At 37.8% G+C, this 24,162-nt stretch overlaps 9 protein-coding genes across 9 annotated transcripts; 6 read left to right on the top strand and 3 right to left on the bottom strand.

Annotated features, from left to right (window-relative positions):
• The first annotated feature begins 547 nt into the window (after positions 1–547).
• Positions 548–2,105, top strand: B0P05DRAFT_530911 (HAD-like domain-containing protein). Its single transcript, XM_051576908.1, has 5 exons — positions 548–910; positions 961–1,167; positions 1,217–1,596; positions 1,641–1,824; positions 1,885–2,105. Exons 1-5 carry the CDS (start codon positions 890–892, stop codon positions 1,897–1,899), a joined length of 807 nt encoding a protein of 268 aa, XP_051437578.1. The 5' UTR covers positions 548–889; the 3' UTR covers positions 1,900–2,105.
• A 1,105-nt stretch (positions 2,106–3,210) lies between these two features.
• B0P05DRAFT_464592 (uncharacterized protein) lies at positions 3,211–6,147 on the top strand (the record flags this gene model as incomplete). Its single annotated transcript, XM_051574221.1, has 2 exons — positions 3,211–5,518; positions 5,585–6,147. The coding sequence occupies 2 exons, from the start codon at positions 3,211–3,213 to the stop codon at positions 6,145–6,147; spliced, it is 2,871 nt and encodes a 956-aa protein (XP_051437577.1).
• A 217-nt stretch (positions 6,148–6,364) lies between these two features.
• On the top strand, positions 6,365–8,653 carry B0P05DRAFT_530905 (uncharacterized protein). Its single transcript, XM_051576907.1, has 3 exons — positions 6,365–6,843; positions 6,895–7,207; positions 7,306–8,653. Exons 1-3 carry the CDS (start codon positions 6,549–6,551, stop codon positions 8,564–8,566), a joined length of 1,869 nt encoding a protein of 622 aa, XP_051437576.1. The 5' UTR covers positions 6,365–6,548; the 3' UTR covers positions 8,567–8,653.
• A 19-nt stretch (positions 8,654–8,672) lies between these two features.
• Positions 8,673–9,432, top strand: B0P05DRAFT_352513 (thioredoxin-like protein). The gene is made up of 3 exons (XM_051573603.1): positions 8,673–8,906; positions 8,949–9,291; positions 9,336–9,432. The coding sequence occupies exons 1-2, from the start codon at positions 8,776–8,778 to the stop codon at positions 9,205–9,207; spliced, it is 390 nt and encodes a 129-aa protein (XP_051437575.1). The 5' UTR covers positions 8,673–8,775; the 3' UTR covers positions 9,208–9,291; positions 9,336–9,432.
• A 180-nt stretch (positions 9,433–9,612) lies between these two features.
• Positions 9,613–11,333, bottom strand: B0P05DRAFT_569418 (uncharacterized protein; the record flags this gene model as incomplete). Its single annotated transcript, XM_051581250.1, has 3 exons — positions 9,613–10,546; positions 10,576–10,904; positions 10,956–11,333. The coding sequence occupies 3 exons, from the start codon at positions 11,331–11,333 to the stop codon at positions 9,613–9,615; spliced, it is 1,641 nt and encodes a 546-aa protein (XP_051437574.1).
• Positions 11,334–11,460: 127 nt separating this feature from the next.
• B0P05DRAFT_594734 (YjeF N-terminal domain-containing protein) lies at positions 11,461–13,173 on the top strand. The gene is made up of 5 exons (XM_051583086.1): positions 11,461–11,634; positions 11,679–11,845; positions 11,891–11,921; positions 11,966–12,114; positions 12,164–13,173. The coding sequence occupies exons 1-5, from the start codon at positions 11,520–11,522 to the stop codon at positions 13,163–13,165; spliced, it is 1,464 nt and encodes a 487-aa protein (XP_051437573.1). The 5' UTR covers positions 11,461–11,519; the 3' UTR covers positions 13,166–13,173.
• On the bottom strand, positions 13,174–14,393 carry B0P05DRAFT_530896 (uncharacterized protein). Its single transcript, XM_051576906.1, has 2 exons — positions 14,064–14,393; positions 13,174–14,017 (listed from the first exon to the last, which is right to left on the bottom strand). The coding sequence occupies exons 1-2, from the start codon at positions 14,295–14,297 to the stop codon at positions 13,193–13,195; spliced, it is 1,059 nt and encodes a 352-aa protein (XP_051437572.1). The 5' UTR covers positions 14,298–14,393; the 3' UTR covers positions 13,174–13,192.
• Positions 14,394–15,056: 663 nt separating this feature from the next.
• B0P05DRAFT_530895 (uncharacterized protein) lies at positions 15,057–16,913 on the top strand. Its single transcript, XM_051576905.1, has one exon. The coding sequence runs from the start codon at positions 15,121–15,123 to the stop codon at positions 16,555–16,557; it is 1,437 nt and encodes a 478-aa protein (XP_051437571.1). The 5' UTR covers positions 15,057–15,120; the 3' UTR covers positions 16,558–16,913.
• Positions 16,914–21,955: 5,042 nt separating this feature from the next.
• B0P05DRAFT_454971 (uncharacterized protein) lies at positions 21,956–22,648 on the bottom strand (the record flags this gene model as incomplete). The annotated part of the gene is made up of 2 exons (XM_051573931.1): positions 21,956–22,013; positions 22,368–22,648. Coding segments are annotated over 2 exons (339 nt in total), but the record flags the coding sequence as incomplete, so codon positions are not given.
• Between the last annotated feature and the right edge of the window lie 1,514 nt (positions 22,649–24,162).

The raw sequence follows: 24,162 nt of genomic DNA, 5'->3' as shown, positions 1-24,162 counted from the left end.
GTATCTTGTTTAGACGCGTCTTTTTTTTCTGTGATGAAGAGATAGTAATAATAGCAAATCAGTCTATATGACAATGATATAAATTACAAAATAAAAGCGCGTTCAAATGTAGAAAGGTAATGCTTATCGATTCAGTAGTTCTACTTTAAAGCAGTTCTATTTACATGCAAACAAACCATGATATCATCGGAGTGCTAAAGAATTTTCTGGATACCTTTTGATTTTTCTGCTGATGGATCATTGATTAGAACTTCTCAAGTGTTTACTTGATGTATGACCGATAAGAACAAAAGGACTAAATACTTATCGCCCGTTGTCTGTACATATTTATATTTACTATGCAACTAGAAAGTCAAAGTGAGATATGACATCAAATGCATTTTGTTTATTAATTCAGCTATTCCAGATATAAATAAACCCCAGCAAACGAGAAACACGTTTTATCTTATAAAAAGGACACTTCATTATCATTCTAAGCATTTTCTTTTTCTTGTTCCTTATCATTAAAATCATGTCTACTACAACTCCTACTGTTGAAGTTCCTCCCACTACCGAAGTTCCCCCTACTGCTGAAGTTCCCCCTACTGCTGAAGTTCCCCCTACTACTGAGGCTCCTGCTGATGCTACCACGCTTGCCTCTGCTACTACTAACATTCCTGCTGTTGTCACTGTCTCTAGCCCTGGTGGAACTGAATTTGCTTCTGCTTCAGAAACTCGCGACTTGGCTGCTTCTTTCGCTGCCTCTCTTGGTCAACACCAACTCGGTGCTGTTCCTGCCGGTAAGAATGAAGACGGTATCTCTCCTAGAGATTGGGCTTTGTTCAAAGACCCTGTTCTTCACAATGAACGTCTTGATGCTATCCGTCAAAAGAAGGGCTATATTATTGATATGGATGGTGTGATTTACCATGTAAGTTTTCTTATTGTTGTTGGATAGAAACTCAGAGCATTTTAATTTAGGGTTCCAAATTGCTTCCTGGTGCCAAAGAATTTGTTGACTTTTTGGAAAAGAACAACAAAAAGTACCTTTTCTTGACCAACAACTCTGCTCCTACACCTCGTGAATTGCAACAAAAGCTACACCGTCTTGGTATTGATGTGACTGAAGATCACTTTTTCACTTCTGGTCAAGCTACTGCTCACTTCCTCAAGTCTCAAATGCCTGAAGTAAGTTAAATATCTTGTTAAAGTGTGATCTTAATAAGCGCTGCATTAGGGTGGTACTTGTTATGTCATTGGTGAACCCGGTCTTGCATATGCTCTCTATGATAAGGGTTTCTTCATGAATGACCATAACCCTGACTATGTTGTCTTGGGTGAATCTGCTGTTTACAACTTTGAAAAGATCACAAAGGCTGTTCAACTTGTTCAAAAAGGCGCCAAGTTGATCTCTACCAATTTGGATGTTGAAACACTTGATTCTCAAGGTCGCAAAATTCCTGCTACAGGTGCCTTCACTGCTTGTGTTGAATTGGTTACCAAAACCAAAGCTTTCTTCTGTGGTAAGCCTTCTGCTTTGATCATGCGTTATGCTCAGCGTGTGCTTGGTCTTTCTCGTTTGGAGACCTGTATTATTGGTGACCGTATGGATACAGAGTAAGTTGGTTATTTGGCAAAATATAGATGCTTATGATTGGTAGTATTGTTGCTGGTATTTCTTCAGAAATTGATCCTGTTCTTGTTCTCTCTGGTGTTACTGAAATGAGTGATCTTGCTCTCTTTGCTTACCATCCTTATGTTATCTTGGGCGGTGTCTACGAAATCCCTAATGATGATGATAAGAACATGCTTACAGAAAGTGATCTTGAAGAAGCTGCTAGACGTGTAAGTCATATTAATGCGAGTAACACTGTCGGTGATTTTAACTTTCTTTTTTCGGTATAGGCTTCTTACCTTTAAATAAGTTTTCCATTCCTCCTTAACACTATTTTTCGTTTGTATAGATTCAAGACAACTGCATATATCTTTATTATTTTAACTAGTACAATAAATCGTTCATCTTTTATGATTTCATCTAATTTTTTTTAACTATGTGCTTTCAATGACACACAAAGAACGTGACTACTTTATGACGTAAAAGTGTGTGGTGCACTCGGCTGTTTTTGGTTTTATATTTTATTTTTTTTGGAGAAACAAGAAAAAAAAGCATACATAGTGTAAGTATATCTATGTATAAAAAAATATTACTCTCTTTGTGGTTCTTTAGTCGAAAAAGACTAGATCACAGAGAGAAGTGATGAGTTATGGTATTATTGCACGATCAACACAAGGCTGAAAACGCCTATATCCTTATAACTGCGCAATTTTTTTTTCTTTAAGCAGTCATTACAATCAAATTGACTTGCTAATAAATCAAGAAGCTGATATGTTTGAATACAACGAAAAAGATAGATAACTCAAGTATTTAATTCAATTGAAAGAAAAAAAAGATCTATTCATAGTGGCTTAGTGGCCTTATCATCCTTGTGTTCATTGTGGTGATACCATTTTCCGCTCTAAATTATACGATGATTCGACTAACGCGCTTGTTTTTTTTTTATATAGAGACGCGTCTTATTTTATCAATATCCCCCCTCTTTTTTTTTATTCTTTTTCTCTTCTATAGTTCAAAATGGAAAACAATAATGAAGCACAACAGGCAAGTTAAAAATATATATTCCATGTTATTTACATCTTGATAGAAACTTTTAAAATTAAGAAACAATGCAGAAGAAGAGAAGAAAAAGAAACTGAGGTAAGCAAAATACACACACTGATAAAATAAAAAAAATACTCATATTAAATATAGAGCCATTGTCACACACCGAGAAAATTTATTAAAAGAGCTCTTCACAATGACAGCTGAAAATCATGACTCAGATCCTGTGCTTTCTTTTCTAAAAAATGGTGATGTAACTCAAGTAGATCAAGATAAATGGGTCTTGTTTCTTGAAAAGCATAAATTAAGGTAGACATGGTTTTGTTGATCAGGTTTACTAAGAATTATAGCCATGTCAAATTAAAACAAGAATCACCTTCCCCTACACCAGATGGTTCTCCATTTAAAGTAGCAAGACGAGTGCCTCCTCCTCCAGCTAGAATGGTAACAAGAGGAGTAAGTGGTGCTGTGCGTCCTAAAAGTGTGGATGAAATCCTATCCAGTTTAGATGTAACTATAAAGCAGATAATAACATGCATATCTTAACTTTTGATTTTCTTTAGCAAAAAGATATGGCCTTTTCCTCAACAACGTCACCTACAAAACAAACATTATCCCCTCAAGAACAAGAACCTACTTCAATATTACCATTAACCATAAGAAAAGGAATTACCATCAATGCAAATGTACAAAATACAGATATTTACAATACTACGTTGAATCATCTTATGTACAATGGCGTTAAACTATCAGCAGATCCCAGAGAAAAGAACGAAGAGGGACTAGACTTGTATGCATGGCAACTTAGGGCTACTCATTTCTCGCTTTTCAAACAACTACAAACAGCCCGTAAGACACTGACTACACACGACTGGATGCTTGCTAGAGATGAATTAAAATCTGTAAAGACCATTCAAAAAATAGAATCATTAAAGAAAAAGAGTCTGTGGAGTTTACGTCAATTGAAGAAACACAGAGCTTTGCCACGCCCAAAGACACACTGGGATTGTATGATAGATGAAATGAAATGGATGCATACTGATTTTAAAGAGGAGAGAAAGTGGAAAATGGCAATGGCTTATGTGTTATCGCACTCTGTCATGGAATGGCATGTTGCAGAAGACAAGTCAACTGTCTGTGTAAAGACACGTATTCCAGAACCTAAGAGTCTACCAACACCTGAGCCAATGGAAATGGACAGCACTGTGGCTGTTGAACCAAACTTGGACGAACAATCAGATCTCATGATGCCTGCTTCAACAGTCGATCAGCAAGTAGGCAACCATGATAAGGCGGACACAGCAGATGAGTCTTCTTCTATGCCTACCACACCTCACCTTCAGCCTGCAAACTTATCATCTGAAATCATTCAAAACTATCGCAATATCATGAAGGACTATGATCCCAACATGCCTATCATGACTTTGCCTGTTGAAGAATTTGGTGAATTCGATGCAACTGTCCTGTTTCCTGACCTGTTAACTTATGAGCCTCCTAATCCTCAATTCAATGACTTGTATTTTAATGAAGCAGAATTTGGACGAATTACACCTATCTCAAAACTCACGACACATCAAGTTCATCTGAAATCACCTCTGTCCTATAGTCGCAAACGAGACAGTCGAGGCAATTTAATTGAAACACAACAAGAAGAAATCAAGCCGTTGCCTCGACATGAACGCTATGATAATACACCTATTGTTTCGCTGTTCTCACCCAAACGACAAAAAGATGCTCCTCCTCAACAACCTGTGCCTCCTCAACCATCGCATCGTTCATCACACTCAGGTCATTGGTCTGAAGACGACGATGTTTGTTTGATCACGTTTATCATTCAATACTCTTTCAATTGGGAGCTTATTGCAGATGCATTCAATGCTGCTCGGCTTTCAATCACAGGAGAAAAACGTACACCTTGGGAGTGTTATGAACGCTGGAGACGCAACAACTTGACTTCTTTATCTGGGCAAGTTAGCATGGCCTACACGTCCAAATTAAAACGTGAGCTCAAGAGCAAGCCAGTCGTGGTTCGTTTTGATTCGCCTCAAAAACGTCAGCGACAATACAATATGTTTGAAGCTATCAAAAAGACACAAAAGAAACGTGAAGAAGCTGAAAAGAATGTTGCATCTTCATCTGCACCTCCTCGTCAAACAATCGAAGTGCATGGTACAAACAGTGCTGGGCAGCGTCTACCCACAGCCATGGAAATGAGTTTGCATAAAGCACAACGCGAACGACAGATGGCACAAGCTGTACTTGAACAAAGGCAGTTGTCAGCAGCCATCAGTCTAGGTTCGCAACCCAATGGTATTCCACGACCTGCCAATACGACCGTGGCCGCTGCTGCTGCTGCTGCCGCCGCCGCCACAACTAACACAGCGATACCTGCACAACCTCAAGTATCCCAAGCACGGCCTTCTATGTCTACCGCTACGTCTGCCGCTGCCAATGTGACAGCACAAGCACGGGCTGCTGCTGCTGCGATTGCAAGTACCTCTTCTCCAACCACACAAAATGCTGCTAGACCTCCTCAACTTCCCATCGCACAAAACACCAATGTGGCTGCAGGCCTGCCACTGAATAGATACCCAGCTGCTCAGCTTCAATTACTACGACAGCAACAAATGGTCTTGATGGCTGCTGCACAACAACAAGCTCAGGCTCAGCAACAAGCTGGACAAGCACGTCCTCCTTCTCCTGCTGTCATTCAAAGGTTTGCAAGTGCATTACAAGCTTCTCAACAGCAACAGCAGCAATTACAGCAAGCACAGGTCCAACAACAAGCACAATTGCTTGCTGCTCAACAGCAATTAGGTCAACAATCTTCACCACAACAGCAACAAGCTCAAGTGCAGCCACCACCACAACCAAAACAAAGTAAGTAACAAAAAAAAAGAAATATGAGTGGGGTATTCATTCTTTATATAGTGCCTGCTCCAACAGCAGAAGCTACGACTCAGTCTCAAATAGGTTCACCAAATGTTGTCCAAAGTCCTCAACAACGTCCTGCTTTACAAGCTGTACCTCAAACACAACAATTACAACAACAACAACAACAACAACAACAACAGGCAGCCATCGCTGCTCAACTTCAAGCAGCACAAAGTAATCCTCTTGTATTGGCAGCACAATTGGCTCAAATGGGGTATCCTATTTCTCAATTGCCTGCCAATCAACAACTTCAAATACAGCGTTATTTAGCTCAACTTCAAGTGAGAAATGCCGCTATGGCAGCAGCAGCAGCAAACAATAGTAATGGTACAAGTGCTACTGCTAGTCCTGTCATGACTCCTCAGCAGCAACAGGCAAATCCTAATGTAAATAATTTGCAAGCTGCTTTACTTGCTCAACAACAGCTACAAAGACTACAACAAATGCAAGCACTTCAATTACAACAACAACAACAACAGCAACAGCAACAGCAACAGCAACAGCAGCAACAACAGCAACAACAGCAAACACAAGCGCAAGTTTCTCCTCAGCAAAACCCTCCCCCTTCTTCTTAGACTGTCGTCTTTTATGTAAATCAATGTACATTTCTCATTAAACTTATTGGTGATTTTTCTTTCTTTCTCGGGTAATGGCTTAGAGTATGACTCGTTTTCTTTGCTCTTTCTTTTGATCCATTCTGAACTTGTTGAAAGGCCGACAGAAAATTTTTTCACTGCTAATAGGCAGCCATGCAAGTGATTGGGGGTAAAATAGGGCGGGAATAGTATGATTTTTATCTTTTTTTTTTTCTTTCCCTCTTTCTCTCTCTCTCTCTCTTTTCTTTTTTTTTCTCTCTTCTTTTCGACGTTAATCGCCGTTTTCTTCATATTTGTCTAATCTCATATTTGTGGGTGTGACATATCAATAAAACATATAAAAAAAAATTTATAAAATAGAAAAAACCGAAAACTTCGTAATGTCTACTTCTCCTGTCGTTACTCCCGCTGAAGTTGCCCCCGTCCAGCAACTCTCAGCCGAACAGCAACAGCAAATTGCTCAGGCCCAAGCCTCTGCTCCTGCTGGTACCAATGCTGCTCCTTCTCCTTCTGCTTCCCTTTACGTTGGTGAACTCGATCCCTCTGTTACTGAAGCTATGCTCTTCGAGATGTTCAACATGATTGGTCCTGTTGCCTCCATCCGTGTCTGCCGTGATGCTGTCACTCGTCGTAGCTTGGGTTATGCCTACGTTAACTTCCACAACATTGTAGATGGTAAGTACATGAAAAAAAATTTTTTCTTTACGTTGACTCATCCTTCTTAAGGTGAACGTGCTTTGGAAAGTCTCAACTACACTTTGATTAAGGGTAAGCCTTGTCGTATCATGTGGTCTCAACGTGATCCTTCTCTCCGTAAGACTGGCTCTGGCAATGTCTTCATCAAGAACCTCGATCAAACCATTGATAACAAGGCTCTTCACGATACCTTCTCTGCTTTTGGTAACATCTTGTCCTGTAAGATTGCTATTGATGAGAACGGTAACTCCAAGGGTTATGGTTTTGTCCACTACGAAACTGAAGAAGCTGCTGACAATGCTATCAAGCATGTCAACGGTATGCTTTTGAATGACAAGAAGGTGTAAGTATAAAGAGAGAGAAAGGGTGAGAGATGAAAAAAGGGAGTGGGAAGAAAGGTGTGTGTTTGGGATGGTCATGGCTAACACTTATTTCTGATAGTTATGTCGGTCGCCATGTCCCCAAGAAGGAACGTCAGGCTAAGATTGAGCAATACAGAGCCAAGTTCACCAACGTTTACGTCAAGAACTTGGATGAATCTGTCAACGACGACAAGTTGAGAGAAATGTTTGGCAAGTATGGTCCCATCACTTCTGCTATTGTCCAAGTTGATGAAGAAAACAAGTCCAAGGGCTTCGGTTTTGTCAACTTTGAAAACCACGAAGATGCTCAAAAGGCTGTTGATGCTTTGAACGAAACCGAACAAGCTGATGGCAAGATCCTCTACGTTGCCCGTGCTCAAAAGAAGTCTGAACGTGAAGAAGAGCTCCGTAAGCAATACGAACAAGCTAAGCTCGAAAAGCTTGCCAAGTACCAAGGTGTCAACTTGTACGTCAAGAACTTGGATGATGATCTCGATGACGAGAAGCTCCGTCAAGAATTCTCTGTCTACGGTGTCATCACCTCTGCCAAGGTCATGACTGACGAAAAGGGTCAATCCAAGGGCTTCGGCTTCGTTTGCTTCTCTTCCCCTGATGAAGCCACCAAGGCTGTCACTGAAATGAACGGTCGCATGATTGGTTCTAAGCCTATCTACGTTGCTCTTGCCCAACGCAAGGAAGTCCGTCGCTCTCAATTGGAAGCTCAAATGGCTCAACGCAACCAAATGCGTATGCAACAAGGTATGCCCATGCCTGGTGCTTCTGGCTACATGCCCGGCGCCCCCATGTTCTACGCTCCTCCCGGTGGTTTCCTTCCCCAAGGTCAACGTCCCGTCTTCCCTCCTAATGGTATGATGCCTCGTCCTCGTTGGGCTCCTCAACAAGGTCAACCCATGCCTGGTTTCCCTCCTCAAGGTTTTGCTCCCAACAACAACAACATGCGTCCTCCTCGTCAACCTCGTGCTCCTCGTGGTGGTGCTGCTGGTCAGCGCAAGTACGCTAACCAAGCTCGCCAGAACCCTGCTCAAGAACAAGCTTCTGCCGAAACCGCTGCAACTGCTCCTTTGACTGCTGCTGCTTTGGCTGCTGCCCCTGCTGAAGCTCAAAAGCAAATGCTTGGTGAACGTCTTTATCCTTTGATCAACGCTCAACAACCCGAATATGCTGGTAAGATTACCGGTATGCTTTTGGAAATGGATAACGGTGAATTGTTGAACCTTCTCGAAGACAACAAGGCTTTGGATAGCAAGATTGGTGAAGCCATGGAAGTCCTTAAGGCCCACATGTCTGAAGCCACTAAGGAAGAAGAAAAGGAAGCTTAAGTTTCTCGATTTTTTTCTTTCTTGTCCTAATTCAATACAATTTTTTTTAATAAAGAAGAAGTAAAAAAGAAGACTCTAATCCATAAACTACACTTGTCTCTCCATCTCTTTTTTAAAAAAAAATTGTTGTAAACATAAACGGGGCTTCAATTATACACACATGGACTCAGTCAAAAGGGCTTTATGTCATTCTCCTTTTTCCATCAATAATGAAGTTCATTTGGTTGACTATTGTCAGCTTGTTGGCATTCATCACGCTCACTCAAGCGTATATTACTCAACTCACCGATGAAAACTTTTCTGATCTTGTAGAAAAGGACGATGAATGGCTTATTGATTTGTAAGTGACCTTTCAAGGTTTTCGTGTTCTCATGAAGCTTAGTTATGCTGATTGGTGTGGATTCTGTAAACGTCTTGAGCCAAAGTTTCAAGCAGCCGACCGTTTGTTGGGCATGAGCTCACACAAGCACGTCAAATTGGGTATGGTCAATGTCGAGACTAATCCCGGTTTAGCTGCTCGTTTCTTTGTGTCTCGTTTGCCTACTGTGGTTCATGTCAAAGATCATGAAGGTAAAAAAAAATATAAAGTGCCTGTATTCATGATGTATATAAGTTCGTGTCTTGCCTTCGACAAGAAATGAAAATGACATGATTTCGTTTGTTACTTTGGAAGAATGGCGTCAAGTAGCCCCCAAGTCAGGCTTCATTTCGCCTTTTAGTTTATTGTAAGCATATTATATATTATGCAAGTCATTCATTGTTCTTTTAGTGGTAAATTGGTTGGATTTGCGGGTAAATTTGTCAAAGCATTATCAGGTTACTCTCCTTGGACATTAATAGGTGTCTTGACTGGCTTCTTGGTCTTTGCTTTTAGTTTACCCATTTTGGCCAGTAGAAAAGATGCAGCAAGCCAAGAGCATCAACCCAGCACAGGCGAAACAACAGCTACAGTTTCACCTCAATTACGCTCAAGAAAGTCAAAACGTATTGATTAAAGAAAAGAAAAAAGGAGACAAAATCTATATTATTACTAGTACTATTGTGAACTAAACTTCATCCGAATTGGCAGCAGCATCAGCAGCATTTTTTAGTCTTTTCATTCTGGCTTCTTTTCTATCGCTTTCTTCTTGTCTTTCTTTTTCTTCTGCATCTTTTTCTTCTGCTGTCACTTCGGGTAGTCCTAGTCGCTTTCTTAGCTCGATTAACTCTTGTCGCATCTTGTGTTGCTTTTCGTCTTTGCGCTTATTTTCATTCTTGAGTCTTAGGATATATTCATATGAATATTGTAACAAGACCACTTTACTCATCTGTTTCACGTCCTTTTCTTTAGCACTCTTGAGCTCGGCCACATTGGTTGTGTCTGTCATTTCTTCTTCCACCATGGCCTCCAGGATTTCAGCACGTAATGAATCAAAGCTTTGTTTAAGTGTGTCTCTTCGTTTTTGTTCTGCTGCTTTATGTGCTGATCGACGGTTTTCAATACCAGATTGAATTGTAGTCGAGAAATCAATGCCTAGGCTTTTGGCTTTTCCTTCTTTCAGGTTTTCATAATTGGATTTACTGGTCAAGAGTGCGCGTGCTGTTTCTTCTTCAATGATAGAAAGACGTTTCCCATCTGGCTTAAGGGAAGGTGAAATCAAAGGCTTCAATGCTCTTGGTGACTGTTGAACCAATGGACGTATAGCAGGTGAAGTCATGTCTGTACTAGGCGATAATCCAGGCGAAGAGAAATTGGAGACCCGGCGACGTTTCTTGTCTGGTTTCTTTTTTTCTTCAGGAGGTAAGATAGCAGCAGGAAGAACAGGCATATTATCCACAACAGAAGATACTGTCGATGTAGGCACACTTGACGAATTGCCACTGCTACCACCTAGTTTCATTAATAAGGAAGGTGTTGCAGGCGCAATAAATCCATTGTTTGTATTTGATTTTAGAGGGGATTGATTGACAAAGGATGTATGAGGTGTCAATGCCAATGGACTTTCCATTGGTTTTGTTGATTTAGGTACCACAAATGGCCTTGGACTTTGAACAGGCTGTATTTGTGGACTTGCCATCTTGTGTTGTAATGCTTTTTAGTATTCAAGATGGGGGATGCTTTGGTTGTAGGCCGTAATTGGTTGTGCATGTTACGGAGTTGTTGTTGCTGTCTTTCAATAAATGCTAGTTTTTGTTCAAGTGTTGTTTGATCCGACATGGAAGATAGGTTAGATGATGGATGTAATGCAGGAGAAGAAAGAGGTGAAAATGTGTTCTCATTTAGGTTCATCAGGGATTGATAAGCAGAATCATGCGAGGTAGGTGCCATAGCAGGGGATACTAAGGGTGTAAAGAATTCCTAAAATATCTGTATTAGTATATAAAAATTGAGAGAGATTATATTTCATACTTCTTCATCTATATAATCTTCTGTAGCGTGTTGAATAGGCGTTTGATAGGTGTGGATCATACTGTTAGAAGTAGGCGGTTGAGAAGCAATTTGTAGTGGTGACATGTTAAATTCAGGATTATGTCCTGATAAAACACTACTGTTTGTATAGCTTTCTTCATGCCCATCAGGACTTAGTTGAGGCATTGTATATGCTTGTGTACTATTGTTTTCATAGTGTGTAGTGTTGCCTATAAAGTTAAAGAAACCAGTTGAATTATTATTCAAATTGTTATTGTTGTTATTGTTGTTATTGTTGCTGTCATAGTGGTTTTGAATTTGGTAGTTTTGTTTAAAGATATCACTTGTATCTTCAAGATTAAAGGAACTAAAGTCCATATTTATTACAAGAGAAAGAAAGAAAAAAAAAAGGAAAGAAAAAAAAAAGCCATTGGTTTTTGATGCTGATCTCGCCTATTAATATGATTGGTGCAAGCTAAAAAGGGCGTCTATAGGATACCCTTTTGTTCATTCAACGCTTATTATTCGTTTTTTATTTTTATTTTTTTACTTTCATACTATAACATGACTGAAGCATTTTTAGGCCTCAAACTGAAGGCTTTACTCCATACTGATGTCAGGCTAGAAGGCATAGTATCTGACATTGATCCCGCAACTTATCAGATGACACTTAAAGATGGTAAAGTAACTTTGTTGCATAGACAAGATGATAACCTTGTCTAGTGACACTCTTTTTTCCCGGTCAGCCACCTCATTATACACCCATTTATGGTGTTTTTGGTAAAGATATCAAAGACCTTCAAGTCTTTGAGCTTGTAACTGGTAGTGTCTCGTCCAAAGCGCCAGAAAATCATATTCTCGACCATACACCACCACTTTATCAAGAAAAGGTATTTATGGACATACTCTGTATCGTTTTTAAATTCTATATATAGACTTTGGCACCTACAAGATCTACTTCGAAAAGTAAGTCAAACGCTAACACGTAGTTTGATTAATATAAACAATAGATCGAAAAACAAAACCAGCTTTGCGTAACCATAAAAAAGCAGAAAATACATGGGCTGGCGAAGATGTAAATATATTTAAAGAAGAAGAGTTTGATTTCCAAAAGAATTTAGACATGTTTGATAAAGCAAAGATTTTTGCTGAAATAAGGGTAAAGTAAATAGGGGAGCAAAGGCATTGTACTGACATGATCCCACAAGGAATCAGATGAAACAGCGCCTGAAGAATTATTAGTCACCTTGAATCGATTGCCTCAAAAGAAAGTCAATTTATTACCATCTGAAAATGTATTGGAGGTTGAACAAACACCTTATCATACCATAGACAATTCAGAAGAAGACGAAGAAGATGATGATGATGATAACATAGGCGATGAAAGTGATAATGATTCACAAACACCAGATGAATATATCAAGAACAAGAGAAGACAACGAAATAGTCCAGTATCAACTGCCAAAATTATTACAGCCAATGGTATTCTATGTCCTTCTGTATCTCCTTTACAGATGGCTCATGTGGAGCATGAATGTTCTCAAGTATCAGACATGTTTGCAGAATTAGCCATTGAAAGTGGAGGCCGAGGCACTGCTTTATTGGCCTTACAGCAGATTCGGCCCAATGCCAAAGTGATCATTTTGGCTGGTAACAACAAGAATGGTGCCTTAGGTCTTGTAGCTGCTCGTCACCTTGTCAATCATGGTTGCCTCGTTACAGTATGTATTGCTGTAGCACATCCAATGCATCTTAGCAATGCGGTTGCTAGGTACGAATCTTTGGCAACCCAATGTGGTGTATCTGTGTGTTATTCATCGAATCAGTTACAAGATGCGGATATGGTGATTGATGCTCTGCTTGGTATCGATGATAAATTGGTGGATATTTCAGACCGTCCTACCTATGACATTGTGTGTCAATCAATAGACTGGGCCAACCAACAATCCAGGCCTATTTTAGCAGTTGATTTCCCTAGTGGTATGGATGCAAGTACGGGTATACCTCATCATCCTGAGCATAAGATATGTCCTACATGGACATTGTGTCTAAATGCACCCAAGACAGGATGCAAATCGTTGAAGACTACAGGTGAATTGTATTTAGTGGATACTGGTATACCAAGGTTATGCTGGAAGCGTGTAGGCATCAAAGGAAACACAATACCCTGGGGTGCTGATTTCCTTGTTGCCTTACAATACAATGAATAAAAGACATTTGGTAATGAATACTTTTTATTATCGATCATAACTTGACATGGAACTTGCCCGAACATCACTTTCCCTTGAACAACATATCAGACTAGATGTTAGTGTGGAGGAATGACAATGATGTGATAATATATGAGGTTCTTCGTATTCTTGTGAAGAATGGCTGAAAGAACAAGGTGAAAAAGCACTTGAATGGTCCATTCTATCATTTTCTGGTTGAGAGCAAGAGCTAAATCCTTCATCTGTAGATTGACTTGAATATCGTTCTAATTTGCGCCGCTTGTACCATTGATGCTTTCTTTCTTGTGCTTTTAGTTTACTGATTTCTTTGGTGAGTTTGATCTTGGTTTCTTCGAAACGGATGATTTCTGCTTCCATGGCAAGTTGTGTGAGTGTGTCTCGACGTGAGTCATTTGCTAATTGACTTTCAGCTGCTTGTCTACATCTTAAGGCATCTTCTACTTGTATCTGTAACGCTTCAATCTTTTCTTGCCGCATTTCAGACATACGACGAGCATTTTCTTGTCGTTTCATTAGCAATTGTTGTTTTTGAGTATCTATGAGAGTGTTGTCTTCAGAGCAAGAAGAAGATGCTCTTCTGTTCTGGCTTGGATTGTCTCTTAATTTGGATCGACTGCAGCCTCTTTTGTATCGATAGCCTTCTTCTAGAAGTTTTTTCTTGGCTAAATCAAAAAGATCTCCTTTCTTGGAAATAAGTAAAGGGTTTTCTAATGCCAAATGAAGAGAAGCACGATTGATAGCTTCTTCGTACGATGTCAGCGGGCGACTGTTCTTTTTGCCGTAAATAACAGCATTATTTACAATAAATTCTCGTGTAGTGTTCAAGATGGTCTATAAGAACAATTTAATGATCTTTTTATATAATTTGTTGCCTTACATCATCGACGGATACTTTAGGTTGCGGTGGAGATGTTTTTAAATCTCGTAAGGCTCTTTTGAATTTGATTGAATGAAACGGAAGCATATCGATAGCAGAAAGAAATTCAACAAGTTCCTGATCGTTAAACTGGACAAGCAAAGGTAAGTCTTGGTCTGTTGCACCTGCTTTGACAAAGGCGTCATAATATTGTTCTAATTGTATTGAGCTTAGAAAGGTGTGTAATGTATCCATAAGAAATAAGGGAAGAAAAGAATTTGCAGCAAAAATCTCTCACTTAAATATTGAAGTGTCAAATAACAAAAGACGTTGTTGATGAGGTCGTCCTTGTGTCTATTTGACGAGAAACAAGAAATTTTTACCGCACTACCAGCCAATCAGTGAAATAAATTTTCTTTTACGCTCACTTTCAGCCACATGATGAAATTACTTTCTGCAACATATTGAGAAATTTTTAGGAAATTTTGATCAAATAGTCTAAATAAGATGAATAAACAGTCAAGTGAGGGCTAATGAACTATGTCTCTTCTAAATAGCCATATTGAAAAAAGCAGTCAATCAAAACTAGATTTCAAATTAACATTTCTTACATCAATTAGATGGATACCCTTTATCAAAAGTCAACAATTAAAGTAACGTGATCTGAAGCTAAATTCTATATAATGCCATGCTTCATCTGTAGCAGTTTCTAACCCCTGATTCTCAGCCTTCAATTTATCCAATGATCCCCTTTTTGTGTTGACTCGTATTTTAGTCATAACTATCTTCCTTTAAACCCAAGTTTCTTTTTAAAACTTGCTGACCCTTATTATAAGTTTCATGATCCTCAAGAAATACAAAAGAAGCATTCGATTGGTTACAATGATAGCCTGTACTGACTTGAATTGGAGTACTTGTGTCACTTGTACATATAATTATGTACAGTGTGTAATAAAATAAATAAATAAATAAATAAATAAATAATGAAAAAAAAAAAAGTTTTTTTTTCTTCTCTTCTTTTTTCCCTTTTTTTTCTTCTTCTTTTGTTGTTTATTCAATTTTTAGTTTTTTAGGGGTGATGTTCCACTCTTCAAGTTCTAGGCATGAACAATATATTGTCCGCACAAAAGCAACACTGCACAAAAAGCGCTCTTCATTAGAATCAGAGAATTCAGGCGCTGACAGTGGATACACATCTTCGTCTTCAACACCTTCTACTAATACGAATCATGTGGTTACTGAATCCGACAATTTAAACAAGACATCTTCTATCACAGATACTGTGACGAGTAGTACGAGTACTATTGTCACTACTCCCAAGAAGAAAAAGCCTAAAAAGCATCAATCTCCTCGCCAGCCCGACCTTGTCTATTCTTGTCCGAGACCTTTAGCTTTTCCGTTCCACAATGATGACCATTTTTTGCCCATTGCGGAAGCTGATCCGCGAGATGTTGCTCGAGTTTCTCCTTCGCTCAATAGATCATCCTCACTTCAATCCAGCAGTAAGACATCTGTAGGTTCAACACGCATGTACGACAACTCCCAGTACAGTGCCAGTTCGCATCGTAGTGCAAAGTCTCTGGATGGTGTCTCCGCTTACAGTCAGCAATCCTCCATTCTGAGTACAATACAACGTGGCACCGTGCGTTCTATCAGATCCCTCTTTCAGTTACCAGATTCTCTGAGCAACAGCTTGAGTCGTGTTCAGTCCAATCAAACTGCCTATTCCTCGCAAAGTCTGCAGCGTCTGGAAATCAAAAAGGGAACTGTGCAATCCATCAAAGACATGTTTTCACTTAAACGATCCAATCTTCAGAAACCATTAGCGCAGTCGAGACAACTACCTCAAGGAAAAGTTGGTGCAACCATCGGTCAATTCGAATCTTCTGCCACTTTAGCAAAATCAAACGAGAGCATGATGACTACACCATTAAAACAAAAGCAAGGTTCTCATGTCACACTTGTATCGTCATCATCACCATCATTAGTAAAGCAAGAACCTAAACCCAAGACATCATTTACTTCGCGTGCTACTAAATTCGCAAGTCGTGCTTTATGGAAATCTGCGCCTAAAACTCCACAAGAAGCGCCTAGTGTAACAAAATCATCATCTGCTAAACCTTTGCCTAAAACACCAACGGAAGCAAGGACGGAACCGACGAAGAAAACAACACTAAAGTCGGAAGTCAAAAAGATTTCGGCACGGATGTTTGCTTTGCCAAAGACCTGGACTAAGAAACCTTCAGTAATACCTCAACCACCACCAACATCAGCATCACCACCTCCACCAATAGATAAGACGCCCAAAATTCCAAAAAAATCACTGTTTTCTTCTTTTAAAAAGTCTTATCCTTCTACTGAAGTAGATAAAAACAAAAAGGCTACAGCAGCAACAACAACAACAACAACAGAAGCAGACGAAGTACCTCCAACAACAACCACTGTTGGAAAGATGTGGAAGAGCTTTAAAAACCTTGTTACTGGTAAAAAGTCTTCCCGGGTTGGTGTTCTATAAATACCTCTTTAATATTTAATCTTTTATGATTGTGCTCTCATGAGCGTAATGTAATCTCCTTGTATGTTTATGATTTCTCTATAATTTATTCTTATGTTTTTTCTTTTGCTTTATGAAAAAAAGCATAAAAAGAATGATATCCTCTCTTACACAATCTCACAGAAAAAAACCAAAAAAAAAATCTATACCACTTTCTTTTCCTCCCTTCTCTCTTTACATCGTTTGATTTGTCTTAAAATAATTACTGGTTTTAAACTATTAATAAAAAAAAAACCCCTCTCATTAAATGGATTGGTTTGCATGAATCGTCAGAGAAAATTCTCTATTACCTGTAAGGTTTGATATAAATAAAAACCCAGTGGATTGTGTCACAATGAAGAAAAGTTGCTAGAGGCGTTATTACACAAGAGGCATTTTATATGGTGTAGGGAACCATTTTCTCAGAAGCTACATTCTCTTTCCAGATTTTTCATACATCAATATTCTTTGAGTCCTATTTGAAAAAAAAAGTAAGGATAGCCCACAGTAAGAGTTTAAGAAAATCCTAATGATAGTTATTATATGTTCACATTGCATGTTAATATACTTACAATGAACAGATAAAACTCATTAATTGATTTACATTGTAAGAGTGTGTTTACTTGCATACATGATATTTGAGCAAACTTTTGGCTATTTCATATTGAAAATACTCTTTAAATACTATTGTATGAATTATTCTTCATAATTGGAAGGGTATGACAGCCATTTGTAAGAATGTGTTTAAGGGGATCTAATAATAAAAATGCAGGGCAATGTTGTGCACTCTCAGATACGTGTCAAGAGATGAATACGGAAAGCACTCAACTCACTCTACTTTCACTTCAAACAGTAGTCCTTTTCGCTTAACTATATTGATCTCGAAAGGGTTGTGGCTGTAAACATCTCATAAAGAAAGAAAAACTTATTGATCAAAAGCATTGTATCAGTTAAATGCATTTTGTTTCTGTTTGTTATGTTTTTTATTGTGCATCCATATGATGAATTAGCTTACTTCAGCCGTTAGATGTCGTTGATTTCATAAAGCCATACAGCAGACATCCTATCTCTTCCAATAAATACAACTTACAACCTTGTTAACAAAGAACTGTGCATGAAAAGGAAGTTCAAAGCCTGTTCACACCCGTATAAATGCTCAAAATACCTACAAACCATGCCTGTTAACATCCATTGTGCCTTTGGGGTTGATTTGGACCGAAAAAAAGGCGACATGTAAAAAAATGGTCATTTTGACTTCAAATCCAAAGGGTACTATTCATCATAATCTTTATTTTGACAACTCTGGGTCTTCTTTTTGACACTACAAGACAAATAATAGAGCTATCGACAAGCTTAAATACTCAAAATGTGCGTCGGAGGCTATAGTTTTTTTTTTGGTGAATGTGTTTGTTTAACAGTTGTACTACAGAACTGATGAGATATGGGCAAGAAACCCTATGGGTATTTTTGCCTATTTGCTCAATATTTTAGCAGCAAAGTTGCTGTGCTCTTTATATCAGCAGATTTAAGATAAAAAGATTTACAACTTTTGTCACTACGCCAAAGCCATACAACTGCGTCTTTAGACTGTTCTCAGCAAAAGCTCGATTTTCTTTTAATTATTTTTTATTTGCTGTACGTATTAGTGGTCTCGAGAGGGACCCACTAAAAGAGGTGCTCGACAATTATTTATTATAAGAGGATTAAGAGAAACAAAAAGGATACTACAATATCAAAAGTACAAAGAAATCAAGAAAAAAAAGAGCAGCTACTGCGAGAAAAGACCTCTCAAGATGAAAGGTCATTTTCAGCAGCTATACGCTTGATTTGATAGCGAGTGCTATGAAAAACAGAGAGATAATGGAATGGTTGGTTCTGCATGGTATGAGCCCAATGGGCCTTCCAGATTTCAGAGAGACCGATCAAGGTTACCATGGCTACTGAAAGAGGACAGTTGGTTTGAGACCGAATCCGAAAAAATTGAAAGATGCAAGTGCATCAGAAACTAGATCCAGAGAGGTGCCTGGCCATAGAAATTCCCTGATCAAGGCATTCCAGAACGGAAATTTTTGGGGGCAGCGAAAGAAGAAATGGTACACAGTCTCCTGATCACCACACAAAATACAGGTAGCAGTAGGGAAGCGAGCAGGAAAAACCTTGGATAGAAGTAAGCGAGTGGGAATCTTGTGAGTCAGAAATCGATACATCACATTTCTCTACAATGTTGTGATAGGTATACACCAAAAGTACTTCCAAGCAGCAGAAGAAACTTCTTGCCGAGCAATAATATCAGACAAGGCAGCTTGTGTGATGACCTTACGAAAAGTATAGTCACCATTTTTGAGGGCAATGAAATCTTCATTGTCAAAAGGCAGTTTTAACATACGCACAAAAGAAAAGAAACCAAAAGACCGCTGGATTGCAGGAATATGCGCAGGATTGTATAAGTATAATGAAGTACGAACAAGACATTGACCAAAGAATGGCTCCAGTTGACAATGATTTTGATTCACTGCTTGAATATATTTTCTGACACTACGACGGATATCCAGGGGAAAGGAAGAAACTGGTATTGGTGCCAAATAGTGACCCTGCGGATGGTACTCATATAGATAGGAAACTGCTACTGTGCGTAGCTTGAGAGGCAAGTCAAAGGTGTCAGATGGCAAAACAATTGAGCGTAATGGCAGTAAAAGGCATTCGATAGGGTTTGGCATGTATGAGTACTGTTTCCTAGGAATAGCATCCATTGTCTGGCAGCACATTGTGACAGTGTTACTTGCCAATTGCCTGAGTTGGCCTGGGCGAGAACGAGGAAAGAGCAGACCCAAGAGCAGATGTTCAGTCTGAAGCAAAGCACGGGTATGTGCTGCTAGAAAGACTTGTATCAGAGAACGTTCAGCTTGAGGACACAAAAAAGGATGAAGCCAATGGTAATACAGTGATTTCTGCTGAGAAAACAAGCCAAGAATGCCAAGGCCACCATGTCACTTTGGTGCAGTCATCGTTTGCCAGCTAATGCGAGGAAAGATTTGCCGGTTGACAAAAGAAGTAATGACAGTTCGAATGGTATTAAGGATTGCTTGAGTGGTAGGGATTACCCGCAAAATATACCAGCATTTAGACAATAAAAGCGAACTGGCAACTGTAGTTCTACCAACAACAGAAAGATTGCGTGAGGCATGAATATCCGCCAGTTGAGTCAGTGATCGAGTGAGGGCGAAAAAAAGTGAGCGCGCTGGTCCAAGGATTGGATAAGGGGAAAACCTAAATAGATAATGGGTTCAGCATCTGTACGGCACCATATCTTGGGAATGTCAATGGCTTGTAGAATAGTCAGCCATTTATCATCTAGATTGTGGCCAGAGAGAGAGATTGCTCGCACTTTATGGTAGTTAATCTTGGCATTGGATGCTTTACTGTAGGCCTGCAAGTGAAACTGCATTCTGCGAAGGTCACGGATATTATGAAGAAAAACTAAAGTGTCATCAGCATAACTAAGCAATTTGATAGCAGGTAAGGTGATAGCTTGACTAAAATCATTATGTTTGAAGCGATAGCCAGAAAATTGAGTGTCATTCAATATCGACTGGATAAGTGGCCTAAGGCAAAATTGTACAAAATACAAGAGAGTGGGTCACCTTGTTTGAGGCCTCGGCGCTTTGGAACCAACTGCTTAGAGAGCCAACCATTGATGTTGATACAAATGGAATTATCTCTAAACAAGGTAATAGTGCTGGCAACCAGGGTCTTTGGAAAACCAAAGTGTAACAACACTTGCTTGAGATAGTCAAGGTTGACACGATCATAGGCCTTTTCTTGGTCTAAAAGAATGCCAAGATCTTTGTCTGGTCGGCGATAGTTTGTTGCTGCATTTTCCATGATCATTTGGGTGAGCAATCCATGTTCAGCAATATATCTGCCAGGCATAAAGCCTAGCTGATGTCTGTTGATAAGTGTAGCAGCTACTGTCATAATCCTGTGGTTGATTATCCGAGTGAAGATCTTGTTATCTGTATTCACCAATTGGATAGGACAATAGTTCTCTACCCGCGTTAGATCACCTTTCTTAGGCAAAAGAGTCATAAGTGATAGCAGCCATGACCTTGGTAATAAAGAATGAGCTAAGGCATCATTGTATACTTGTAGAACCAGCTGCCTTAAACAAGGAACACGAAGTAGAATACCTAGAATTTTATATGGCAAACCATCGCTACCAGGACTACTCTGACGAGGTGAGCGTCTACTTGCTTTCGATATCTCCAGCCAAGTGATAGGACTTTCAAGGGTAGATGCTTGCTCTTTAGTAAGTCGTTGGCTGTTGGTACGTTGTAAAAGCGTATTGACATCAGAGGATTGGATCTTGTCAGGACGATATAGCGCCTTATAGAAGGCAACCATTATCTTTGTTTTCCCTTCTGTATTAGTAACCAATCGCCTAGAATTGGGATCAAAGAGCTTTGGTATTGTTCGCTGTGTAGACCTACCTTGTGCAAGTTTTTTGAGAAGACCAGGAGATCGTTCACCTTTTTCTCGCCAAAATTTGCCTGCTTTGAGATGTTCTATTTCGGCAGATTTATCCTGCAAAATAGTAATCATTTTTTCAACCTTTGGCAAAAGAGATGATAGAATAGATGTATTTTTATGATTCGTAAAATTTTGTTGCGTTTGGATTGAAGCTTTTTCAGAGATTTGGGTCGCCAGTTGTTACGCTCGATCTGGAAGGATCGAGTAAAAACTTTAACTTGTTCTTTCAATTCATCCCAAATAGTTTGAACTGAAGGGCAATCAGGATCCAAACGGTTGATGTTATCCATGTATTGCTCAATATGTGTTGTCAAACCTTTTCTATATGCAGATAGTCGAGCAAGATTAGGATTACCTTTCCAAGGACCAGGTCCAGCTGGAGTGTGTACCAGTTGATAGTTGATAGAAAGAAAGGCATGGTCAGTCCAACTGTAGTTGACAAAATTTTGAGTCATAGAAATTACATTGTCAGCATGAGGTAGAGTGCAAAATATATAGTCAATATGAGGATCAATCATTATGAATTGTTTCATATCAACTATCTAAACATATGGTATAATAATAATTTTATATAAATTTGTGTACTTGATTATTTTTATTTTTAAACTTTTCCTTTATATTAATATTTTATATTTTGTTTAATGAAGTAGTCTTTTATCAAATCTTCGGAGCTAAAATCTTTTTCATTTACCCAAGAATTATCCTTGCTTCCATATCCTTTCCATTTAACAAGAAAAATATAATCATTGCTTTCACTTATTTTATGTTTTATTATATTTTCTATCTCATAGAATTGATTATCTTTAGTTATTTCTCGTATTAGATTAATATTAACTTTTCTTTCACTTTTACCTTTCTTTCTTTTCTTTTTATTTATATTATTATATTGTGGAAAGTCGACAGCTTCATCACTATTTGTAATTTCTTCTTGCTCTACATCATCCACTACCATATCATCACCATTCATATTTAAATCAGAAAAATCGTTTTGGATTTCAGTCATTCTTTTTATTTTATCCATTTGATTAATTTCATTATTTAATACTATATCTACTAACTTATATTTTGTAGGAAAATCAAAATCACGTGACATCCATAGTTTGTGATGTTCTTGAGTTATTATATTAAATGTTTCAGTAAATACTTTTATATTTTTTAATAGAAATGCTACCTTTAATTGTAAATTTACATATTTAAAATCGTCTGTCTTTAAAGTTGCATTATTGTTACTAAATCTCTTATATTTATTATGTAATTCACTAAACTGATTTTCTATTATAGACCTAAAGCTTCCAAACACATCATTGAAATGCTTTTCTTGTACGTTCATATCTATATCTGGTTCTTTTCTAATAGGATAAAAGAAATTATCATCGTTTAATAATATATTTTTATTTTTACATAAATCTTCAAACTGTTTGATAAATAGAGAATAACCACCATCTACTGCAATAACATCTCTTTTATCTATTTTATTATATAGTTTCATATTCAAAAACATCCCACCATCACTACTTATACCACACAATTCACTTTTTGACACATTTATTACCATATTGTTTATATCAGATAAAACTTGCGTTCTTAATCCTGCTGTTTTTAATTTATATGACCATCTCTTTTGTTGTGATACGTCTGGTTTTGAATAATCAATGGTACTATCGTGTCCATCTAATATTAAAGTAATATTTTTAAAGTTTATAGGGTTCTTAGTTTTAGCTGAATAAACTCTTATCTTAATATTTGAAAACATACTTTGTAAACAAATGTCTACATATTTATTTAAATTGTTATAATTTTCAATCCAAAAATTTTTATAAAAGGTATAAAATGATGAGTATGGTAGATTTCTTTTAATATTTTTGCTAGTTATACCAGATACCAAGTGATAGATTAAATATAAGCCCTTTTCTACTTCAAGATATGGTGCAGGATATTCTTTATGAGTATATAATTTTGTCAAAAAGAAAAATACAGCTGTAAATCCTAATTTATTTAATAATTCTTTTTTTATTTCATCTATTTCTTTTATACTTTTTATTTCTGTTCTATGTTTGAAATCATTACATTTTTCCTTCCAATTTTCGTTTAAAAAGCTCCATTCATTTAATATAAGTTTATCAATTTCTTCTTGTAATAGTGATTTATATTTATTAACATCATCATCGCTTAAACTAGTGATATATTGATCCATGTTTTTATTATATACTATTTATTCAGTTTTGAATCACGAAACAAATTGTGATAGCTTTCTCATAACAAATATATATTTATTAATACTCATAATAGTATATCCAAGTATATCAGGTATATAAAATAATCATTGTATAATAAATAAGAAAGTTTTGTGACATTTCCAGGTCCTATATTCTAAATTTGCATACTTTTTTTATATTTTTATATAACATAATATCATTCATATTTCTTAGAATACTTAAATTCAATTTTAACATTAAAAGTATGCATTGTTATTAAAAAAAGATTAATCAAAAGAATATCTCATATTTAATAGTTATTATTTAGTCCCCTATGTGTGCGACTACCAGTGGTACTGACGAATGTAGGAAGAGGATCACTTTGAAAACAATCTTGGAATGAAGTAAGAAGTAGATCATTCCAGCACGTATCAATGTTGAATTTACGGTAAATGTCATAGTTGAAATCGCCAGCAATAATAATAGGCAAAGACGTTGACCGTAAATGTGACATTAATGGTTGATTGGAAGATAATGTGCGAAAGAATGTGGATCGACTACTACGATAAGCAGGAGCATAAATATTGAGGATATACATAAAAGGAATGGAGGGTTCAGAGGCATGAGCGATAGACGCTAAGAGAAAGCGGCCATTGGTAGAATTGATGGTGGGATGTACTGTAATTTTGTAGTGAGATTTTAAGGAAACAATGCCACAGTGTTCTGTCCAAAGACTAGATTTAGTCTGGAACTTGAGATTGAACTGTTTCTGCATATTAAGTGTAGATGCGTGTGTTTCTTGTAAGCATAGAATGTCATATTTAGTTGAACGTAGAAAGCGGATGAATAAGGACTGTTTGTAAGG

Source organism: Gilbertella persicaria (genome assembly GCF_025201335.1).
Source record: "Gilbertella persicaria strain CBS 190.32 chromosome Unknown B0P05scaffold_8, whole genome shotgun sequence".
Lineage (NCBI taxonomy): Eukaryota > Fungi > Mucoromycota > Mucoromycetes > Mucorales > Choanephoraceae > Gilbertella > Gilbertella persicaria.
This window is presented reverse-complemented; position numbering and strand designations above follow the sequence as displayed.

What these genes read in the sequence shown, in the direction of transcription:
- B0P05DRAFT_530911 (XM_051576908.1), top strand. Translation starts at nt 890, where the DNA reads ATGGATGGTGTGATTTACCAT. An exon ending in TGGATGGTGTGATTTACCAT is followed by an intron (nt 911 to 960) that starts GTAAGTTTTCTT and finishes ATTTTAATTTAG; the next exon opens with GGTTCCAAATTGCTTCCTGG. An exon ending in TCAAGTCTCAAATGCCTGAA is followed by an intron (nt 1,168 to 1,216) that starts GTAAGTTAAATA and finishes GCGCTGCATTAG; the next exon opens with GGTGGTACTTGTTATGTCAT.
- B0P05DRAFT_530905 (XM_051576907.1), top strand. Translation starts at nt 6,549, where the DNA reads ATGTCTACTTCTCCTGTCGTTACTCCCGCTGAAGTTGCCCCCGTCCAG. An exon ending in CTTCCACAACATTGTAGATG is followed by an intron (nt 6,844 to 6,894) that starts GTAAGTACATGA and finishes ATCCTTCTTAAG; the next exon opens with GTGAACGTGCTTTGGAAAGT. An exon ending in CTTTTGAATGACAAGAAGGT is followed by an intron (nt 7,208 to 7,305) that starts GTAAGTATAAAG and finishes TATTTCTGATAG; the next exon opens with TTATGTCGGTCGCCATGTCC.
- B0P05DRAFT_352513 (XM_051573603.1), top strand. Translation starts at nt 8,776, where the DNA reads ATGAAGTTCATTTGGTTGACTATTGTCAGCTTGTTGGCATTCATCACG. An exon ending in GATGAATGGCTTATTGATTT is followed by an intron (nt 8,907 to 8,948) that starts GTAAGTGACCTT and finishes CATGAAGCTTAG; the next exon opens with TTATGCTGATTGGTGTGGAT.
- B0P05DRAFT_594734 (XM_051583086.1), top strand. Translation starts at nt 11,520, where the DNA reads ATGACTGAAGCATTTTTAGGCCTCAAACTGAAGGCTTTACTCCATACT. An exon ending in TACAAGATCTACTTCGAAAA is followed by an intron (nt 11,922 to 11,965) that starts GTAAGTCAAACG and finishes TATAAACAATAG; the next exon opens with ATCGAAAAACAAAACCAGCT. An exon ending in AGATTTTTGCTGAAATAAGG is followed by an intron (nt 12,115 to 12,163) that starts GTAAAGTAAATA and finishes TGATCCCACAAG; the next exon opens with GAATCAGATGAAACAGCGCC.
- B0P05DRAFT_530896 (XM_051576906.1), bottom strand. Translation starts at nt 14,297, where the DNA reads ATGGATACATTACACACCTTTCTAAGCTCAATACAATTAGAACAATAT. An exon ending in CTAAAGTATCCGTCGATGAT is followed by an intron (nt 14,018 to 14,063) that starts GTAAGGCAACAA and finishes TTGTTCTTATAG; the next exon opens with ACCATCTTGAACACTACACG.
- B0P05DRAFT_530895 (XM_051576905.1), top strand. Translation starts at nt 15,121, where the DNA reads ATGTTCCACTCTTCAAGTTCTAGGCATGAACAATATATTGTCCGCACA.